The sequence below is a fragment of the Urocitellus parryii genome, unplaced genomic scaffold (assembly GCF_045843805.1).
Source record: "Urocitellus parryii isolate mUroPar1 unplaced genomic scaffold, mUroPar1.hap1 Scaffold_92, whole genome shotgun sequence".
NCBI classification, from domain to species: domain Eukaryota; kingdom Metazoa; phylum Chordata; class Mammalia; order Rodentia; family Sciuridae; genus Urocitellus; species Urocitellus parryii.
Window position 1 is genome coordinate 944,130 of NW_027554230.1, and position 19,270 is coordinate 963,399.

The 19,270-nt window shown below is 32.4% G+C and overlaps 1 protein-coding gene across 1 annotated transcript in view; it reads left to right on the top strand.

The window, feature by feature from the left end:
- Positions 1 to 18,638, top strand: part of LOC144253099 (tubulointerstitial nephritis antigen-like) — a 78,588-nt gene extending 59,950 nt beyond the window's left edge. Inside the window, exons 10-11 of the mRNA XM_077795009.1 lie at positions 8,734 to 8,779; positions 18,504 to 18,638. Of these exons, the coding sequence (XP_077651135.1) occupies positions 8,734 to 8,779; positions 18,504 to 18,638 (181 nt within the window). The remainder of the gene's footprint in view (positions 1 to 8,733; positions 8,780 to 18,503) is intronic.
- The last annotated feature ends 632 nt before the right edge of the window (positions 18,639 to 19,270 follow it).

A 19,270-nucleotide genomic window follows, 5' to 3' on the forward strand; every position in this document is an offset into this window, starting at 1 on the left:
ATTTATTGTCTAGCTTACTATGAGAATGTAGGTAGATAGGTAAGGACAATAATGAAAAGAAAAATGTGACTATAGGAGGAAATTTTTTCTTTGGGAAATTCGATGTAATTTCTCATGATCTTTTTTATATAACTTTATTTTATTTATTTACTTCTATGTGGTGCTGAGGATTGAACCCAGTGTCTCACATATGCTAGGCAAGTGCTCTACCACTGAGCCACAACACCTGTCTCTTTCATGATCTTAGATAATATGATTCTATTTGTAGCCCCAGCCTCTCACCATATCACCAGCTTTATCTTCCTATGACCAACTGCAACCCTCTTCCTTCCAAACTCTTATCACTTCTCTATGAGTTCATGAGGCCAACTCCTTACACTATTTCATGCTCATGTTAGATGTGTCCTCATTTCTCAGAGTCATTTTCTACAAATTATTGAAAACCCATTGTACTTTTCTTCCTTATTATAGCCAGAAATGTTTTCACTCTTTCCTTCCTTCCTCAGTTCCTACTTTTGATTGCTGTGCTATTACTTGCTTCTCAGACACCTGTGAGAATTTAGCCATTTGACCACACAGTCTTGGAATGGTACTACTCTTTTGGGGCCTCATTCCCTCTTCTGTGAAATAAAAAAATTAGATTACAGTCAGATTAATTGTGTGGGTTATATGGTCTTACTGTATTCAATTATGCCATCATCAGACATAATATTTAAATGAATGAGGATAGATTCCATAAAATATTATTTAGGAAAGCTAGACATTGGGCCAGATATAGGCTGTAAGCCATAGTTAGCCAAATCACAGAGTACACTATAACCTCTGAGCCTCCTTCTAGTGCTAAGATTCTTTGAGCCATGTCTAGTCCTAATATAAACGGGCTAAAGTTCTGCATTACAGAAGCTCTTCAGAAGACATTACCCTAGTTAATTATCATTAATTGTGATTTATTCTATTGAACATTTCCTGGAGTATACCATGATCTCTGAGTCTCCTTCCAGTGCTACAATTCTATAAGAATATAAAAAACGTAATTAATATTCCTAACATCAAAAGGCTGAAGTGCTTCTTTAATGATTCTCTTGGTAAGGTACCACTTAAGGTGATACTTAAGGTATCACCTTTCATCAATTTTCTCTATATTTCTTTTGATAGGACAAATTACAGATGATATGAAACGTGAAGTTTTTGCTTCTTGATGTATTAGATATGGCAGAACATTTAATATGTAGGCACTCCAGAGTGTTGGTTGGATGATTAATTAATATTAGATATACATAATAACTTGCAATATTTTATGCAAAAACAATCTTTCCAAAATCTACATCTGCTTCTCAAATCTATGATAGAATTTGTATTTTCTTGGCAGAACATACCAATAAATGAACTCAATCTTAGAGTTAGTGAACTTTGGTTTGATTTATGTTTTACTTAAGTAGAAAATAAATTTTGGGGTGCAAGGAATGCTCTCATTTCTCTTTTCTTTCCTGTGAAGTCTATTTCCATTCATCTTTGATCTAGCATTAATTATCACTTTTTGATAGCTCCTTATCATTTTCAACACTGCCACACTCACTAGGCATGAACAGCTTTTAAAATGAAGTTTCTAAGCATCTCTGGTAGAATATTCATAAGGAAATAAAAGACTGAATATCTCTGCCTCATTCTTACTGCAGTTATCTTTAAAATCTTTATGCACAGGGAGCTGAGATTCTATCTTCAGTCTTACCTCTGAAAGCAAAATATTATGTCCAGAGTATTATATTATTGTTATTGACCCAAAGCCTGTCTCTTTATACTTATTTCCTATGTAACATTAATTTCCTTAATAAAAAGTGTTGCGGTTTGACATCAAGCTCTCTGGTGTATTTCTTCCCTATTTACTCCAAAATTTCCTGTTCAGTTAGACTCTACTACATAAATTTTCTTTATGTGTACATTATCTATAGACTTTGTGTTTATCTGTTTGAGTCTATATTTGCTAATACAGAATTGGCCTACAAAGAAAACATAAATTGAAATTCTTGTTTTCAAGTCTATTGGGCATGTGCTAGGACCCCAGAAATAGCATATTTTCAGAGACATTGCAACAGTTTTGTCTGGGTGATTCTGCTACAAAGTGATATACCTACTGTAGAAATAAAATAAAACTTTTTTTCCCTTATTCTTACAACTTCAGATTCTTGGATGTGAGATTTACTGTAAGGATCTCAATACTTAAGCAATGTGATTTTGATACATAAGTTGGAAAAAATAATTATTCTCATTACAAAAGAATTTTTCACTGTGCAGAATGTCTCTTTCTGAATTTCTTTTAACAGTCAACTTTCCTTGGTTCTTTGATGAATTCCCTTAGCTGAATTCCTTGTCAGTGATCCTGAAATGCCTCCATTTAAAGGTTAATATGTAAAACCACCACCACTAGAAAGAACTCAACAGAAGGTGAAGCAAATTTTTAATTTCAGTCTTTGGCAATGTTAAGACATCCTGATTGTCAGGAACATGTCTCTGTGCAAGGTAAAGTTCACCTCAACTACTGCACATTAGACAGACCTACTAATTTCACCTTGAAACTTTGGGTAGCCCTTGATGCTTTCTTCTCCTTTCTTGCCCATGTAAACTAATCAACAAATTCCATCACTTTTATTTCCTAAGTATTTCTTAAATGTTTGGCTTTTTCTTCATTCACATTGCCAACATACTTTAATTTACCAGTTCAATATCTATTTAGAGTCAAATGTTGAGAGTCACTATTCTAGTGTTGGGAATAAAGCTGTCAAAAGAATAAACAATATTTGCTATAAGGGTTTTATAGTCTTAAGCAGAACTTCTTTACTTTTTGCTTGAACTACATATTCCTCCTTTGCTTCTATTCTCCCCTTCCCCAAATCCATGCTTCACACTAATACCAGAGTTGCCCTTCTCAAAGCACTTCTGGATTGTGTTCCATCCCATAGCTGGGTGACTCTTACTCACAAGATTGTAAGCTCTGAGCTTGGTGGCCCTGGATGTTCTTTCCAGTTGAGTTACACAGCTCTTCTCACTTCACTTCCTGCTTCTGCCATTGTTGCTCCACACAGGACCAAGTGCTGCTCCTAAAACATTCTGAGATGGGGTTTTGCATGCCTCTCTTATGACTTTGCACCTATCATTCCTCAAATTCTACACTCCCATTTCAATCCAAAAAGCTTCTACTCAGATCTGTGAAGGAAGTTATCTTTGCCATCAGCACAGTTCGTATATTCATCTACACCTGTGGACATTTATAAAACATGCTTGTGTGAATTCTAATTATTTGTATTTGTGTTTATTTTCTATTTCCCAGCATCACTCTCATGAGATACTCTGCTTCTTGAAGGGAAAATATGTATCTTTTCTGGAATAAATTATACTTTGTTGAATAAAGGCAGAAATTAATGGATAAAATTCATAAGACATTCTGTGTTCCCTTCTAAGGGATATGTATGGGAATGTAAATATTATTTCAATAAAATTTTATCTTCAGCTATCTCTTATGTTTAATCTTACTATCACCGGGTATATGGGCCTCAATGGTAAAATCTACAAAAATCAAAGGGGAGAAAAATCTATCTTTTAAAATCTCACCCCAATTAATTATTCTGTTCTGATCATTTTACTATCTAGACATAGCTTAAAATGGGATTTTAAGAAGTTTAGTATCACTTAATGTTGTTGTCTAAAAATGTCTCTTTTAAAGGGAATGGGCATAAAAACATCAATAACCTTAGAAATACAAAACCTTATATCATTCTTTTTAGGTACTGTAAGGCTTTACTTGAGGAACTTCAAGGAAAAGTCTTTCCTTAAAGGCTTTTCATATTATAAAATAGAATTCTGTTTTTTAGGTATTCAAAAGTGAGGAGCAAGATAAAACCTGATGGACACAGGCACTGAGGTGATGTACCTGCATCTAAGTGCAGGGGGAAAAGAGGGCCAGAAGACACTCCTGGAATGTGGTACATGGGCTAAGACCTGCCCAGATTTTTTTCAAAACCAGCTTTTCCCAAAGCGTTCCTCAATTTTGAGAGAAAGGATATATTAATAAATCTTGAATAGTTGAAAACATTGAACTTGATGAGGTAGAAAAAATTTAAAAAAATAGTATAAAATTCAAATTAATTGGATTCCCTTCAGGCAAGAAAAGTCAGTGTTAAGATCTCTCAAGCTTGTGAACCTACTTAGCAAGGTTATGGAAATAATCTCAGTCAAATAAGGTGCTAGTCTATCTGAACTCGTTTGTATACAATTCTTAAAATTAGTAGGTATATATAAAGAGAAATAGTTATTTTTTATATCGAATATAAATGTAACAAAAAAAATTATGTCCACAAAGATAGTCATTGATTTAAAAGTGGAGATTGGGGAAATATATGTGTATTTCTAGAATTTTCAGCCCAATGGTATAAATGTCAGTAAAAGTCCACAATTCAGAAACATACATAAGTATATTAAGAAAAAATGTTTTCCACAGATTAAGAAAATATAAATTTTCTTCTAAAGTGAATAAGCAATCTTGTTTTGCACTAGTCAACCATATTTGAATAAAGGTTTGAACCACATAAATTTTTCTATAATACCAAAAGGAAATCATTTAGGACAAAGTGACTTTTCCTAGTCTTTCAGAGCATGGGATATTTAGAAAACCATCCACAGGTTTATTTCTTTACAACACCCCAATGTAATTCTGAGATACTTGTTTACCATCTTAGGAACTGTCTTCAGAAGATGAGAGACAGAAGTGATAGTCGAGGGTCGTAGTGCAAATGTTAAACTCTGTGATGAATGGATCTTGCTTGTCATTTCACCCAGATACTATAACATAGGTGAACTGAACAATGTCTTCTATAGTGATATTTTTTTCTGTTTGTGGTATGTTTTTCCTATTTGAATTTTGCATAATGGTTAACACTCTTTTTTTTAAATGTTTCTTTTACAAGCAAATCTCTAAAACTATTAAATTCATTCAACTGCCTTACTTTCCTTTTCTTCTCTCACTTCTAGTTGAATATTTGACTAACTTATTTTGTTGTCCATTTTGAAAAGGTTTATAATAATCTGAATCCTGATGTTCTTTCTTAGTTTAAAATGAGTGTATTGTTCAATAAATGCTGGTGAGAATACAAGAAAAAGGGAACCCACATGGTCATTGGGATGTAAATTATTACAGCTCCTATGGAAAGTGGTATGGTGATTATTTTAAAAACAAAAAAAAAATGAAAGTACTGTATGCTATACACTCCTCAGAATCTATCCAAAAGAATTGAAGAATTATTTTGAAATATATGCATTCCCATGTTATAGCAACAATATCCATAATAATCAAATTATGGAACCCATATAGGTGTTCATCAACAGATGAATGGTTAAAGAAAACGTGGTATGTATAAAAAAGAATTATTATTCTGCCATAAAAAAACAAGATTATGTGATTTTCAGGGAAATGGACAGAACTTGAGAGCATTATGTTAAGGGAAATAAGCAAGACTCAGAGAAGTGTGTATGTTTTCTTTTGTTGATGAAAGCTAGAGAGAAAAAAAAAGTGGAGGGATTTTGTGAAAATAGAAGGAAAACCAGTAGAATAGAGCAAGAAAATTGGAGAGGCAGGAGGAGAGAGAAAGGGGGAAATACTGGGGAATAGAATTGCCCAAATTGTCATAGGCATGCACAAATATGACATAACAAAACTCACTATTTTGCATAAATTATATGCATGAATAAAAAGTTTTAAAAATAAAAATTATTTTAAAAATAAATTAGTTTTATAAGCACTTTAAAGTTATAATAAACATGCTTCTGGAAAAGAGTTGATAGATTTGTAAGATAGGAATTATTGCAGTATTTTACATCATCAAAAATATTTTTAGATAATCACAATGAATTATATGGAAACATAATGAATATGTTGGCATGTGGAAAGAAGTTCATATTTCTTAAAAGCCCCTGAACTAAGACAATTTATTTCACATAGAACTTATTTATTAATCCTAAAATTAAAAAAAAATTACACAAGTATGTTACAAAATACTTCTTCCCCTTTGTGATGAAATGTTTTGTTTAATTTGTTGATAGAGGAATTATGTCTGGTTTTCATGTTGCTGAATCTTAAGCCCATATGATATTGTGACTCTTCATCCCTTAAATATTATCTCAATATTTTTTAGGGTCCCTGGGATTATATCAAATGGTTATATTTGTAAATGCAGCACTTATTCTATGGTATATTTTTCTTGTTCATTTTTTTTCCTCTTTCCTCTATTAAATACTATTTTGTCCTCTTGTACTTCACTCTCGGTACACTAGAGTTCAAGAAGTTTGAACAGTCTTACAAGGAGGGAAAGAAACATTGATCACTTTTGGTTTATCCTTTATTTGAGTGTTATTAAAAGTGTTCCACAAAATACAGTATTTAGTGAAATAGCTCTTTTATTTTCTAATGACAAGTCTTTGAGTCCTTTCCCAAGTCCTACCTTAGTCAAGTCCAATGTGGGAGCTGAGCTTGGACAGCTCTGAGTGATAGACAAGAAATTGGAGTCTCAGTTGCTATTCTTCCCTTTAGACCAAGGCTTCATAACTGGGCCAAGCTTGTCTTGCTTGGATAGCTGTTTCTTAATTGAGAGATCTTTCTTAGTAGGAGTCTTCATAGTGGTTTAAGCAGGACTTTCCATAACTTCTTACCGTTTTTGTTGGAATCTCAGATAATATGAGGTCTCTGCCCTGTGTGTATAATCTCAGCACTGAATGATTCTGTAGATGGTTCTGATTTAGCCTTGGATTTTATATTTTATGCAAATGGCTTTGTATGAGATCACCTGGAAAGATCATCCAGATCATCTGAAAAGAAAGTTTGACTAGTAAAGATCTTGGAAATTATATTGAAAGTTGTTTTATAAATAAATAGAAAATAAGTAATTGAAGATTTCAGATGTGGTCTACTAATTCAAATAGGCAATGGGCTTTGAACATTTGGGGGCACTTATATTATGATTGATCAATTTTTTTCCAGTGGTAATGAGTTTTTAAAGAAAAGTTGCAAAAATGTAAATCACTTATAAAACTATGAATTGGTTTTGAAAATTGAACCAAACCCGACTTACACAAGCTGCCCAGAACATTTTGAACAGTGTAGTAAAGCACAAAAAGAAATGTGATCAGTGCAGTTACCACTCTGTATCAGAAACAAGACAAAAGAAATTTGTGCAAAGTTTGTCTTTAGAGTTTTCCCATCCTATCACTTTTTTGTCTATTTTGCTTTTATGATAAAGGATTCAGAAGACCTCCTGTCATCTTTAGAAAGTAACTTTTTGCTATAATACCATCTTTCTATTCCAAATTCCATCAAAGACATACTTCAGCAAACTGACATATTGAAAAATACATTTTAAGTGTATCTCTTTTTTTATTGGTTGTTCAAAACATTACAAAGCTCTTGACATATCATATTTCATACATTAGATTCAAGTTGGTTATGAACTCCCAATTTTACCCCAAATACAGATTGCATAATCACATCGGTTACACATCCACATTTTTACATAATGCCCTATTAGTAACTGTTGTATTCTGCTACCTTTCCTATCCTCTACTATCCCCCCTCCCCTCCCCTCCCATCTTCACTCTCTACCCCATCTACTGTAATTCATTTCTCTCCTTGTTTATTTTCCCTAGGAATGGTTGTAGTGTAATGGTGGGTCATAGTTTAGTGCAAAGGAACTCTGATGATGGGATTTGGGATATTAAGAATAGGTAATGAGATGACAAATGGCAGAATTAATTATATTCTCACAATACTTCAAACTCCATGAAAGTGGTACTCAATGTGCTTTCTCTATTAAAACCAGTGTTGTTTAGGACATACTGCAGTTGGAGATTACATAAGGAAAAGAGCAATATAATATGTTAACAAGAACATTGGGTTCCTGGCCCAACATTTCCTACTATGTGATTTTGGACAAATGTCCATTAACTCTGTTAATAGAATTAAATATTAAAAGTTTAGGTTCCTTATGAACTGTTATATGCTACACTGACAATGGACCAGTACTGTCAGGCATGAAGGGAAGGTACATCCCAGTAACTTGGGAAGTTAATGCAGAAGGATCCCAAGTTGAGCCAGCTTAGCAAAAAACACTTTTTCAAAATAAAAAGGATCAGTGGTAAAGCACCCAAGTTCAATTCCCAGTACCTGGAAAAAACAAAAAGGAAATGAATTAATACTGGAAACATAAGTTTCAATAGTCACACATATATACTGATGGATATATAAATTTGGCATATTACCAGTTAATTAAAGAATACATGAATATAAATATTTTATATAAAGTTCCTAATCTACAATTATCTACATTTCCATTATGATTTTCATCAGTAGTGTTGAAGATTTCTTTTTGTTTATTTCTTTTAGGATAGCATTTCAGAGGGCTAGATAGAGAGGGGGCAATATTTAAGTACTTGAAAATCACTGTACCCCATTGCCTTAGGACATCTCTCTTTTGGTCAATGAATTATATTTCAAAGTATTTGGATATAGATGAATCTTCTATGTGCACATAAATGATGTTATAATAAAGAGGAAAGTTATACAAAGACTTTCCATAAGGCAATGATAACATCTTCATTTAAAACAGAGTGGGGCAAATGAAAGTTAAATGACAATAAACTGCATACAAAGAAAACATTCATAACAACACTAATGCCTATTATTATTATTTGTAGATGGGGCATACTGAGAGGAGCACAACAGAAGAAAGAAAAATTTTGGGTATGTAACTTTTATTAATTGAATTTCTGCTGTGAAGTGTAGACTGTTGGGTCCCTCTGCTCTCTGCTTTGTATTATATAGTCACAGCCTAATCTCTGTTCTGTTTTTCATAACTTTGGAGTCTTCTCTAGCACAAAGTTCACTGCAGTCATCTACACTATAATGAGGGTTTTCCTCAACTCTTCTTATTTCAAATCGTACAAGAAGAATCAATATTTTGTTTTCAAATTGAAAATCATTAGGACAATTCTTTGTTCATTGTAATATATGTTAAAATAATGCTTAAGCTTTTTCATATATGCATATGCATATGCCAATCAACTTGATTTTTTATATTATATCATATATAGTATATAGTACGATATATCCATATATATTTTCTAGAAGTTAAAAAAATATTTTGCTAATTATAACACACACTTATATTTTTATTAAGGAATAACCAATCTCTAGCCTCAAAAATAGCATAAAATATAGGTAAGAAGTAACTTGAAAAATATTGGAATGTGATACTGCAAGCATTCATTTAATTATGAATTTGGACAATTTTCTCAAGTCTTTATTTACTTTCATTGCAGAAATAGTATAAAGTCTAAGTAATGTTACTTGTCAATAGCTGCAAGTGTAATTCTCTAACAACTTGTAATACACAGTACAAAGTGTGTTGTAGCTTACAAAACACTAGGTATCAGTATGCATACTCACCAGAATAACTTGGTAGATTTCATAATAAAGTAATTTCTATAATTAATCCCTTAAGTATGTGACCATACCTTACAATTGTCTGGTTGATATATAAAGTTATTATGTTTTAAGTATAAAGATTCTTTAAACAAAAACTGAGATTTTAAAAATATTTTTCTCACTAAAATAAAACTTTTAGTAGATAACAATTAATGTCTAATGGTTAATATAAATGATTATAAAAAAGATACAATATTTGACTAATGTATCGTCTGACAATTTCTAACCAGACCCTATAGGTGTTGTATATGTACCCCACCCGCCACTACACATCTGTGTTCATGCTCACTGTGATTTATATATTACATACCTACACACCGCCCTTTTCAATCATTTTTTTGTGGCTACTATCAATTCTGAAGTACTATTTATCAAGCATTTTTCAAAGAAAACTTTACTTCATGGGGTGAAAGCAGGATTTCCTTCTGCTGTGATTCTTTTGGGTAAATTGTTGAATGTAAGTTGCAGGAATATAAAAATCAGACAGAAATTTGCAATAAGTTTTTACATCGCACATTTTGGCTGGATTCTTCCTCTATTACACTGTATACTCATGTATACTCATCTTGGATTAGGGGCATGTTTGCCTAATTCAGCAATGTATCCCAAGGGCAAAATTAGGGTGACACACAGTGAGAATATGAACAATAGTCATTGAGTGAGTGAATAGTTTTGTGCACTTGGGAAAAGTTAGTCCATTCATTAATGTAATCTTAGTTTATTGTAAAACTTAAGAGTGATTTAATGAAAATATGAAATCTTTAAGTTTTATAGAACTGTTGTATAAAAAAGTTGTAAAATGTCTGAGATGTTATCCTACATGTACACACACACACACACACACACACACACACACACAGAACACCTGGATCAGAAGCAAAGCATTTGTAATTGATAGTAGAACCAGATCAGTAGGAAGAAGAGCATCACAGCATTGCATTGTGGGTACCCACACAATAGTCATGTAAGTGATGTGATGAGAGCCGATGAAAGTACTATATGAAGCTAGCAGTATGTGTCCTGTAACTGAGGGACAGAGAACAATGGATTATCTCCAGTTGTATACTGAAGAAAGATAGTTTCCTCCTTTCCCAAAGTAAAAGAACAAAACGTTTATTCTATTAAGATGTGATGGAAAGGATCCTGTGTTCTCACCCTCACCTTTAGAAACATAAATATGTCTTTCTGAGAGCTAGATAAACTCCAGATAATGTGTGCAAATACTGGGTTTCCTCCCTTCTGACATGTAAATACTGAGGGAGATAATGTTCCAGTACTTCTGGCACCTTGGGGCTTAATTTAGGACCTTGTTTGTGCTCACTTTAGCTCTCTAGAGGAGATAAGGAGTTTCAATATCTCTTCAGATCAGATTAGTTAACTAGACAAATGGCTCTAGATTTAATTCCCCTGGCATGCAGAGAGTAAATATTTCTAAGACAAGTGAAAGCAAACATTCCTTATTTTTATATTATATACATTTTGTTTGTCATGATTCTAGGACTTTTTGCAAGAGCACTAAGAAACTCAGGCAAGTTTTATTTTCCCACTTATACACAAATGTTTCAAAATATTTACAAATAGACCTACAAAATAGGCTTTTTATTATAATACAATAATTGGATGGTTTCTATTGCTGAATAAAATATAATAAATAACAACAAGCTATAAATTCCACTAAATAGGAAGATAATAACAGCATAGTTTTCCAAACTTGTGTTTTAAAAGAAATGAGAGATATGAATCTGGAGTTTTTCTGTCTTGGGAGAGTTTAGTAGGTCGGGGCTTAAGCTGAGAATTGGGTTTGTAACAGGCTGAGAAAACTTCTAAGAGAAAGAAAATCCAGCTGGATGGGAATCCAGAGGAACCCCAAACACACAGCCATTTCTTCCCATAGACTATTTACTGAGAGAATAGAGTGAGGAGCTAAGGAGAAGGAATGGAAAGGCAGGGAGAAATCTCCTGCAGCATCTCAGAGCCTGGGAACAGATTTACCGGAAGAACCTAGAAAAAAACATACTTATAAAACATTTAAAACCAACTATGGACAAAAGCTTCTCTCCTGTCCTAACCTCATTGAATTCCTGATGATACAGATATGGTGATTTATCCCTTGAAATATGTACCTGGAAGAAAATGCTAGCCTTCTTTTCATTAATAATAATAATAATAATAATAATAATAATAATTTAAAAGCAGTCTTTAAGCTGTCATAAATATTCTAGTATAAATTTTAAAATTATGAGACAAATGAAGAAGAAAAATGTGACCAATGTTGAAGATTAAAAACAATCAAAAGTAATAGATGATATTTGTGATGTTTTGATGTGGGCTTTAAAATAATAACATAATAAAAAATTAAGGGAAATATAAATGAAAAGATAGAGACGTTGATCAATAAAAAATTAAATCAAATAAATTCTTTGTCAGTGGCGCATGCCAGTAATCTACAGTGACTCAGGGGGCTAAGGTAGGAAGATTGCGAGTTGAAAACCAGCCTCAGCAATTAGGGAGGACTTAAGTAATTTAGTGAGATCCTGTCTCAAAAGTTAAAAAGGGCTGGGGATGTGATTCAGAGGTTAAGCACTCCTGGGTTCAATTCTTGGTACCAAAATTAATTAATTAATTAATTAAATTTAAATGAATTCTTGAATTTGTGAATGTCATGTTCCATAGTATGGGTTAAATAGCAGAGAGAATTAATGCTCCTAAATAAGGTTCAATGAGATATAACCATACTATATTAAACAGAAGAAAATGTAATACAATGAAGAACAAAATAAATCCAGAACAATGTGAAAATATAGGTTGGACGCAATCAAATTCTTTAAAATGGCATATAATTATAGTCCCAGAAGGACAATACAAAGAAGGAGACAGAATTAATATTTGAATCCCTACTAGCAAAGTTTTTTTTTAAAACCAAAGATATCACACAAAGGATTCAAGAAGCTCCATAAACTCCAAGCAAGAGAAGTAAAGAAAATTGTGCTCCAAAATGTCTCAATCAAATATTTCAAAATAAAGATAAAGAGTAAAAATTTAAAATATCCCAATTTAAAAAATATAATGCTTTACCTTTCAAAAAGCAACCTTAACCTGTAATCCCAGCAGCTCGGGAAGCTGAAGCAGGAGGATTGCAAGTTCAAAGCCAGCCTCAGCAAAAGCTAGGCCCTAAGTGACTCAGTGAAACTCTGTCTCTAAATAAAATACAACATAGGGCTGAGGATGTGGCTCAGTGGTCCATGGCCCTGAGTTCAATCTTTAAACAACAACAACAACAACAACAACAAAACCTTAGAAATGATAAGGGACATTTCAACAGGAAAAAAAAAACAAACAAACAATATGACCAGGCTGAAGTACATCAATGACAATGATGATGATAATGATGATGAAGTTATACCTGTCTTCCTAGAATTTTATATCTGGTGACAGTTTTCTTCAACATAAAATCAAAATTAAAACATTTAGAAACAAAAGCTGAAATAACAGTTTCAAAAATTACAAATCAAAACTTACAGAACAAAAGTGAAATAGATACAATATTTTAACACACTCAGTCTCTCATAGAAAAAGCAACTAATATCTAAATAAAGATATAGAAGATTGGAAAAATAATTAGATATTTTATGTAAACAGAAACCTCAACAGAGTTTTTCTCTTAAAGTGTACTTTAAATATTTGCCAATATTGACCATGTGCTAGGCTATAAGGCAAGTTTGATTAATTAAAATATTGAAATTTTACAGAGCATGCCATGTCAAACTTTGTTATTTAGCTAAAGCATTATGAAATTTAATAGAAATATGTGTGTGTTAGAAAAGAAGAAATATTCACATTGGTGTATTTTTAAAAAAGAGATTTAAATATTGATTTTATAAGCTAAAACAAATTCAAGATAGAATGAAAGACATAATAAAGTTAAGAATAGACATTCATGAGAAAGAAAGCAGACATGTAATACAGAAAATCAACAAAATAGGGTTGATTCTTTGAAAAGATTAAATTCTTAGGAAAACTAAAAACGAAACAGAGAGAAATCAAATTAACCCAGAGATGGAAAAAAGTACTACTATATACTCATAAATAGTAAGTAGATAATAAGAAGATATTATGAAACAGTTATGATGATCTCTTTGAAAATATAAATAAAATTGCTCACTAAATTCTTTGGAAAACAACGTATCAAAATTTTACGAAATTAAAATAGAAAGCATTAACAATTATGGGTTGATGTAAAATAAGACTCCATTCTATCTAACAATCATGTAAATAAACTCAGACTCAACATACTTTACTGGCAAATTTTTCCATACATCTGGAAACAAATAAAACCAATTTTATATCTAGAGCAACAGAAAATAAGGAAGAGTCCCTGACTCTTTTTATGAACCAGCATAACACCAATATCAAACTTGAAAAGGACAGTGCAAAAGAGGAAAATTACAAGTTGATATTTCTTAGGAGCACAGAATTGCAAACAAAATACTGCACTGAGAAAAATATTAAAAGAATACTATGTTTTGTCAAATGAGATTTATCTCTAGAATGCAAAGATAGCTTTAAATATTGAAATTTATATATATGACCACATAATCACAAAGAGGGGCAAAGACATATTTATCATAATTGATGAATACAATGAATTAATAATAAAAGTCAGCACTTTAATTAGTTTTCTATTGTTTAAAGAATGATCACAGATATAGAAGCTTGCAATATCATGCATTTATCATCCCAGAGATCCATGGGTCAGAAGTCCAGTCAACTTAGCTGGGTCTTGTACTCAGAGTGTTACAAGGGTAAAATCAGAGTGTTGACTGGGGGCTTTTTCCATCTGGAGCTTGAGGTCCACTTCTAAGCTACACGTTATAGGTAGAATCCAGTTCTTATGGTAATGGGATCAAGACCTCATTTACTTGCTGGCTGAGACTACTCTAGGATTTTAGCCAATTGAAAATAGAATGGAACTTCCTTTATCTTATAGTCTATAAAAACTCTACAAACTAATATCACAATTAATTATAAAACACTAAATGCTTTTATCATTGCAAAGTAAAGTATGGACATTATTATCACCTCCATCAGTATTTCACTGGAGTTTCAACCTAATGGAATTAAGCAAGGAAAAGAAATAAAGGAAAAGTTTGATGAGAAATATAACTGACATTATTTGCAGATGATATGATTATATATGTGAAAAATGCAAAAATAATATAGAAATAAATTATTGGGAATAAGAAGCATATTTAGAAAGGTTTCTGGATATTAGGTAAATACATAAAAATAAATTTTATTTTTCTATAGTAGCAAGAAACAATTGTAAATCAAAATAAAAAAAAATAAACACTATCTAAAATTACATAACTACTTAAAATTCTAGGAAATACTCGAATGAAATTTGTCTAAGATTTTTACTCTGTTGAGAGAAATAAAAAAAAGACTAGGGTAGATAGAAGGAAGACACCATGTTCATAATTGAGAGTTCTATATTAACATGTTCCTTTTCACCAAGTCATCTATAAATTTAAAGAAATCTTAACCTAAGTTGACCTCAGTGAAGATGAATAAAGTTGGAAGATTTAGACTACCAGAATTCAAGGTTTAATGTAAAACCTCAGTAATTAAGAAGACATTCTATCAACACATTAGTAGAGAAACGGGCTGATGTAATAAAATAAATAATGCAGATTTGAAGCACAAAATATAGTCACTTCTTTAACAACAAACACCATTGTATCTCAAATGAGAAAAGAGATAATTTTTAGTAAATAATGCTGGTACAGGAATCTGCAAGATATTTGTTGGTACACAGTTTGCCAGCTGGTAAATACATTACGCTTTTAGGTCACACATAGTCTCTGTCACATATTTGACTTTAAAAAAATATATACTCTTTAAAATATAAATAAATGAAAATTATTCTTAGCTCATGAGGTATACTGAAACAGGCCACTGGCCAGGTTGACCTATGAGCCAACTTAACCCATGCCTTTCTACAGAAATTTTATATATGTGAAAGAAACTAACCAGTTTTCCTACTTTAGAATATGTACTGAAAAACAATTTGGGGTGGATAATATTACCTAAATGGTTTTGCAAATTAATAAAGTCTCTCAAAGGAAACATAGGCAAATACATTAATGGTATTTATTAGACAATCCTCTCACAAACTGGACACAAAATGAATTAACTTTATAAAAAAGGGTTATCAGACTTTATCAAAATAAGAACACCTATTCCAAATACAGAATTTTGAAATAGAAAAGGTAAGCATAGACAAGAGAAAATCTGTATGTCCACTTACCTACCTACCTAGAAAGATATCCAGCAAGAATTCACATATAGAATATATGGAAATTCTTACAAGTATGTAGGAAGATCCAAAAGAATTAAATAGAAATTAGACAAAAGTTCTGAACAGGAATTTTATAAAAGAGGAAATCCAAATGGCCAACATATGAAAAGATGGTCAACTTTATTAGTTACCAGGGAAATGCCAATGAAAAACACAGATATCTCTATACAAACACTACATTGGTAAAATTTAAAAGATTGATAATACCAAGTGTGAGGGTAGAGCATAACAAGAACTCACATACTATTGATGAATATGAAGATGGTGTATTTATATTTATTGTTTATCAATAGGAGAAAGGATAAGAAATCTGTGATACAGTCACATAATGAAAATATACAACAATGAAATGAATGAAATGCGTGGACATTCCAAAATATGGATGAATCTCAGAGACATTTTTGAGGCATAAAAGAGTACATACTGCATTATTCAGTACTATAAAGACCAAGGAGAGGTACAAGTGATAGGAAGGAGGAGGGTAGATGATGATAGGAAGGTAACATGGTAGACCTGGGCACTATAAACTATTTATATCTTGACATGAGTGGAGATTACACAGGCATAAACTTCATGAACATGGGTATGAATTCACTAAACTGTACACTCGAGATTAATGCACTTCATACATGTGACTACACTACAACTCAGTGCAAAAGTGTTTATAATGAAATACAAATTCAGGCTTTTGAAAGAAATGAACAAAACAGTTAAGTAAAGGGAAGAGATGAGAGTATGAAGGATAAGATGAATAAATGAAATATATGTCTTGAGATGCCTTTTATTAGTGCTAAATTACAAAGTCACATTCTTTATCATTATGTTTACTTTTTTGCAAATCCATGGCTAGCTCTCAGTAGCACAAAATTGCTTAAAAAAACCTTCTGATACCCTTCCCAGACTCGCCAAAGACGTAATGATAAATTTTGGATGTCAATAATCTCCAGTTTCAAGAATTGAATAATCTTAATATTCTTAAAATTTTATCTTAGGTTGTGACTATTTTTATTTTACTTCCTGGCCTTTGGAAATATGTATATTGGTACTGACTAGAAAATATGGAAATTGTAATTTAGTTTAATTCATTGTTGCTAAAGCTCTCACACACTTTGATGTTGTCCCATTTCCAGCTATTCAAAGTCCATTTCATCTTTGAAGTGGTAAATTGAATTCATAATTTTAGACACATCTTTGCGAGTGTTCCATAAGGTGTCAGGGCTGATTAAGGAGGCAAAGAGTCAAATCTTAAAAAAGAAATATTGATGGTAATCTGCTCTTTCTTAAAGCAAATTTTGTCATGACAATTTTTGAAGTTGAATGGATCTGTCCTCTCTTGTGTGGTAAGAAATAGAGAAAGCTCAAAGCACCAGCATATGCCTTGAAAATATCAGTGTAGATTGTGCCCTAGACCATTATTCCATTTTAGGCCTAGTGCAAAGTGAATATGAGTCAGTGTGGCAGCTGTTGTAAAGTCTCTGATTTACTGGGCTTGTCTGTTTCATTAAGCTATGGTCAGCTAACTCCCTCTGGTACGTTTCTTTGGCCTCCATGATATTCTCCATAATGTCTTGGCTCCAACATGTACTTATTCACTCAAGCTTTAAATCCACGAGATATTTTGGACCTATCCCAACTCTCTAACCATCATCATAGTTTAAAAAGAAAAAGAATAAAAGAAAAAAATGCTAATTCCTTTTGATTTTACCTTCTGAAGTTTTCTCAAATACTTTCTCTATTTTCCCTGCCCCAATTTGCTTACCCATCTGAAGCATTATAGGCATTTGCAAGCTAGTCTCCCTGCTCTGTCTCTCTCTTAAATCCATCTACCTCATATCATATAGGACAATGTAGTAAAAACATAAATTGCCCATCTTCCTCCTCTGTTGGGGAGAACTCATGACTTCACATCATCTTTACCACTGTCTCTGAGTATCAATGTCCTTACCTCCCCTTTTTGCCTCATAACTGACTTCCGCCTTAGGATCTAATTATAACAAGCTCATTACCTCAATTCACTACTTCATGCTGCTTCATGCTTTTGTACTTGTGTTTTTATTGGTTCCCTTCCCCAGAACCTCCCTTTCTCCTTTTTTAATCTGGTGAATTTATGTTTAGGCTTTACTGTGCATCTCAAGTGGCAATTCTTCCACAAGGATTTTCTGAACTATCTAAATAATTGAGATGTATTTACACTGATTTCCATAGCACTTAATGCTCATTTCTTCCTTACCACTAGCCTTATGTTGCCCATCCTTTATCAGATTATAAACTCTCTGAACACAGAATCATATTTCTTTGGTCTTCCAGTGCCTAGTACATGATTGTGGAGACTTCTGTATCTATAGTTTGTGTGTCATCCTCTGATGTAGCATTTCAAACTCTCAAGCATGTGTTAAGTCACACCAGCTCTAGATTCTGCCAACTTACACACATATGCCCATATTGATAAAGCGTAAGTAATAAAACTGATTATTATTTTGGCAACATTTAGGTTCTTAGCTATTATCATCTATAATGCCAAAGGCAGTTAAAGATACATATGAGTTTCCTGTGTTTTTATAGATAGAATTTAAAGATACCAAGGTATTAAACTCACCATTCTCAATTTTTGTTTTTCTTTAGATTGCTGCCAATTCCTGGGGAAAGTCATGGGGAGAGAATGGCTATTTTAGGATTCTTCATGGAGTAAATGAATCTGACATTGAAAAGTTGATCATCGCAGCTTGGGGCCAACTGACAAGTTCAGATGAACCATAACATATTAAATTTCCATAAGGCCATGCATTTAAGTAACTTCTTAAATTGAAGTTTCACAATGTGGAACTTTGTGTCTTCACCCTATATATATATAATTTTGCCTGTTTGCTTGCTTTACCTCAGGCTCTATACTTTTGCTTTCTTTATATTACTGAGTATATGAAAACATTAATAAAGGCAGCAGCGTGGCTAATTGCCTTTAAAGTTCTTAGGTTGTCTTTATTCTTCTCTCATGATAATGTCCCTTTGTCTTTATAAGCAAGATGATTAGATCTGTCTTAAAAGTCATTGCACTCATTTACAAAGACGATGTGGCTGCTTTCCTGGACCAAAGAAGATTTCAGACAACAAAAAGCAAATTGGAAACTCATCAATATGTCATATCTATGACTTTCCTTTTTTCAACTAAATAAGCCTTTCTTAATCCAAACTTGATTATGTTTTGCTGATAGCAATGGAAATAGATTATTATTTGTTTCTATCAATAAGCTAACATCTTGTTTCTCTTCGTTTACCTAAACGTGCAATCTAGTCACAAGAGAAAAGAAACCATGCACAGAAAATAGCTACTATTCACAGTCCTATGGAGTGGTCTCCAAGGTAGAGAAGATATTGAGTAAGGAAATAGAAGC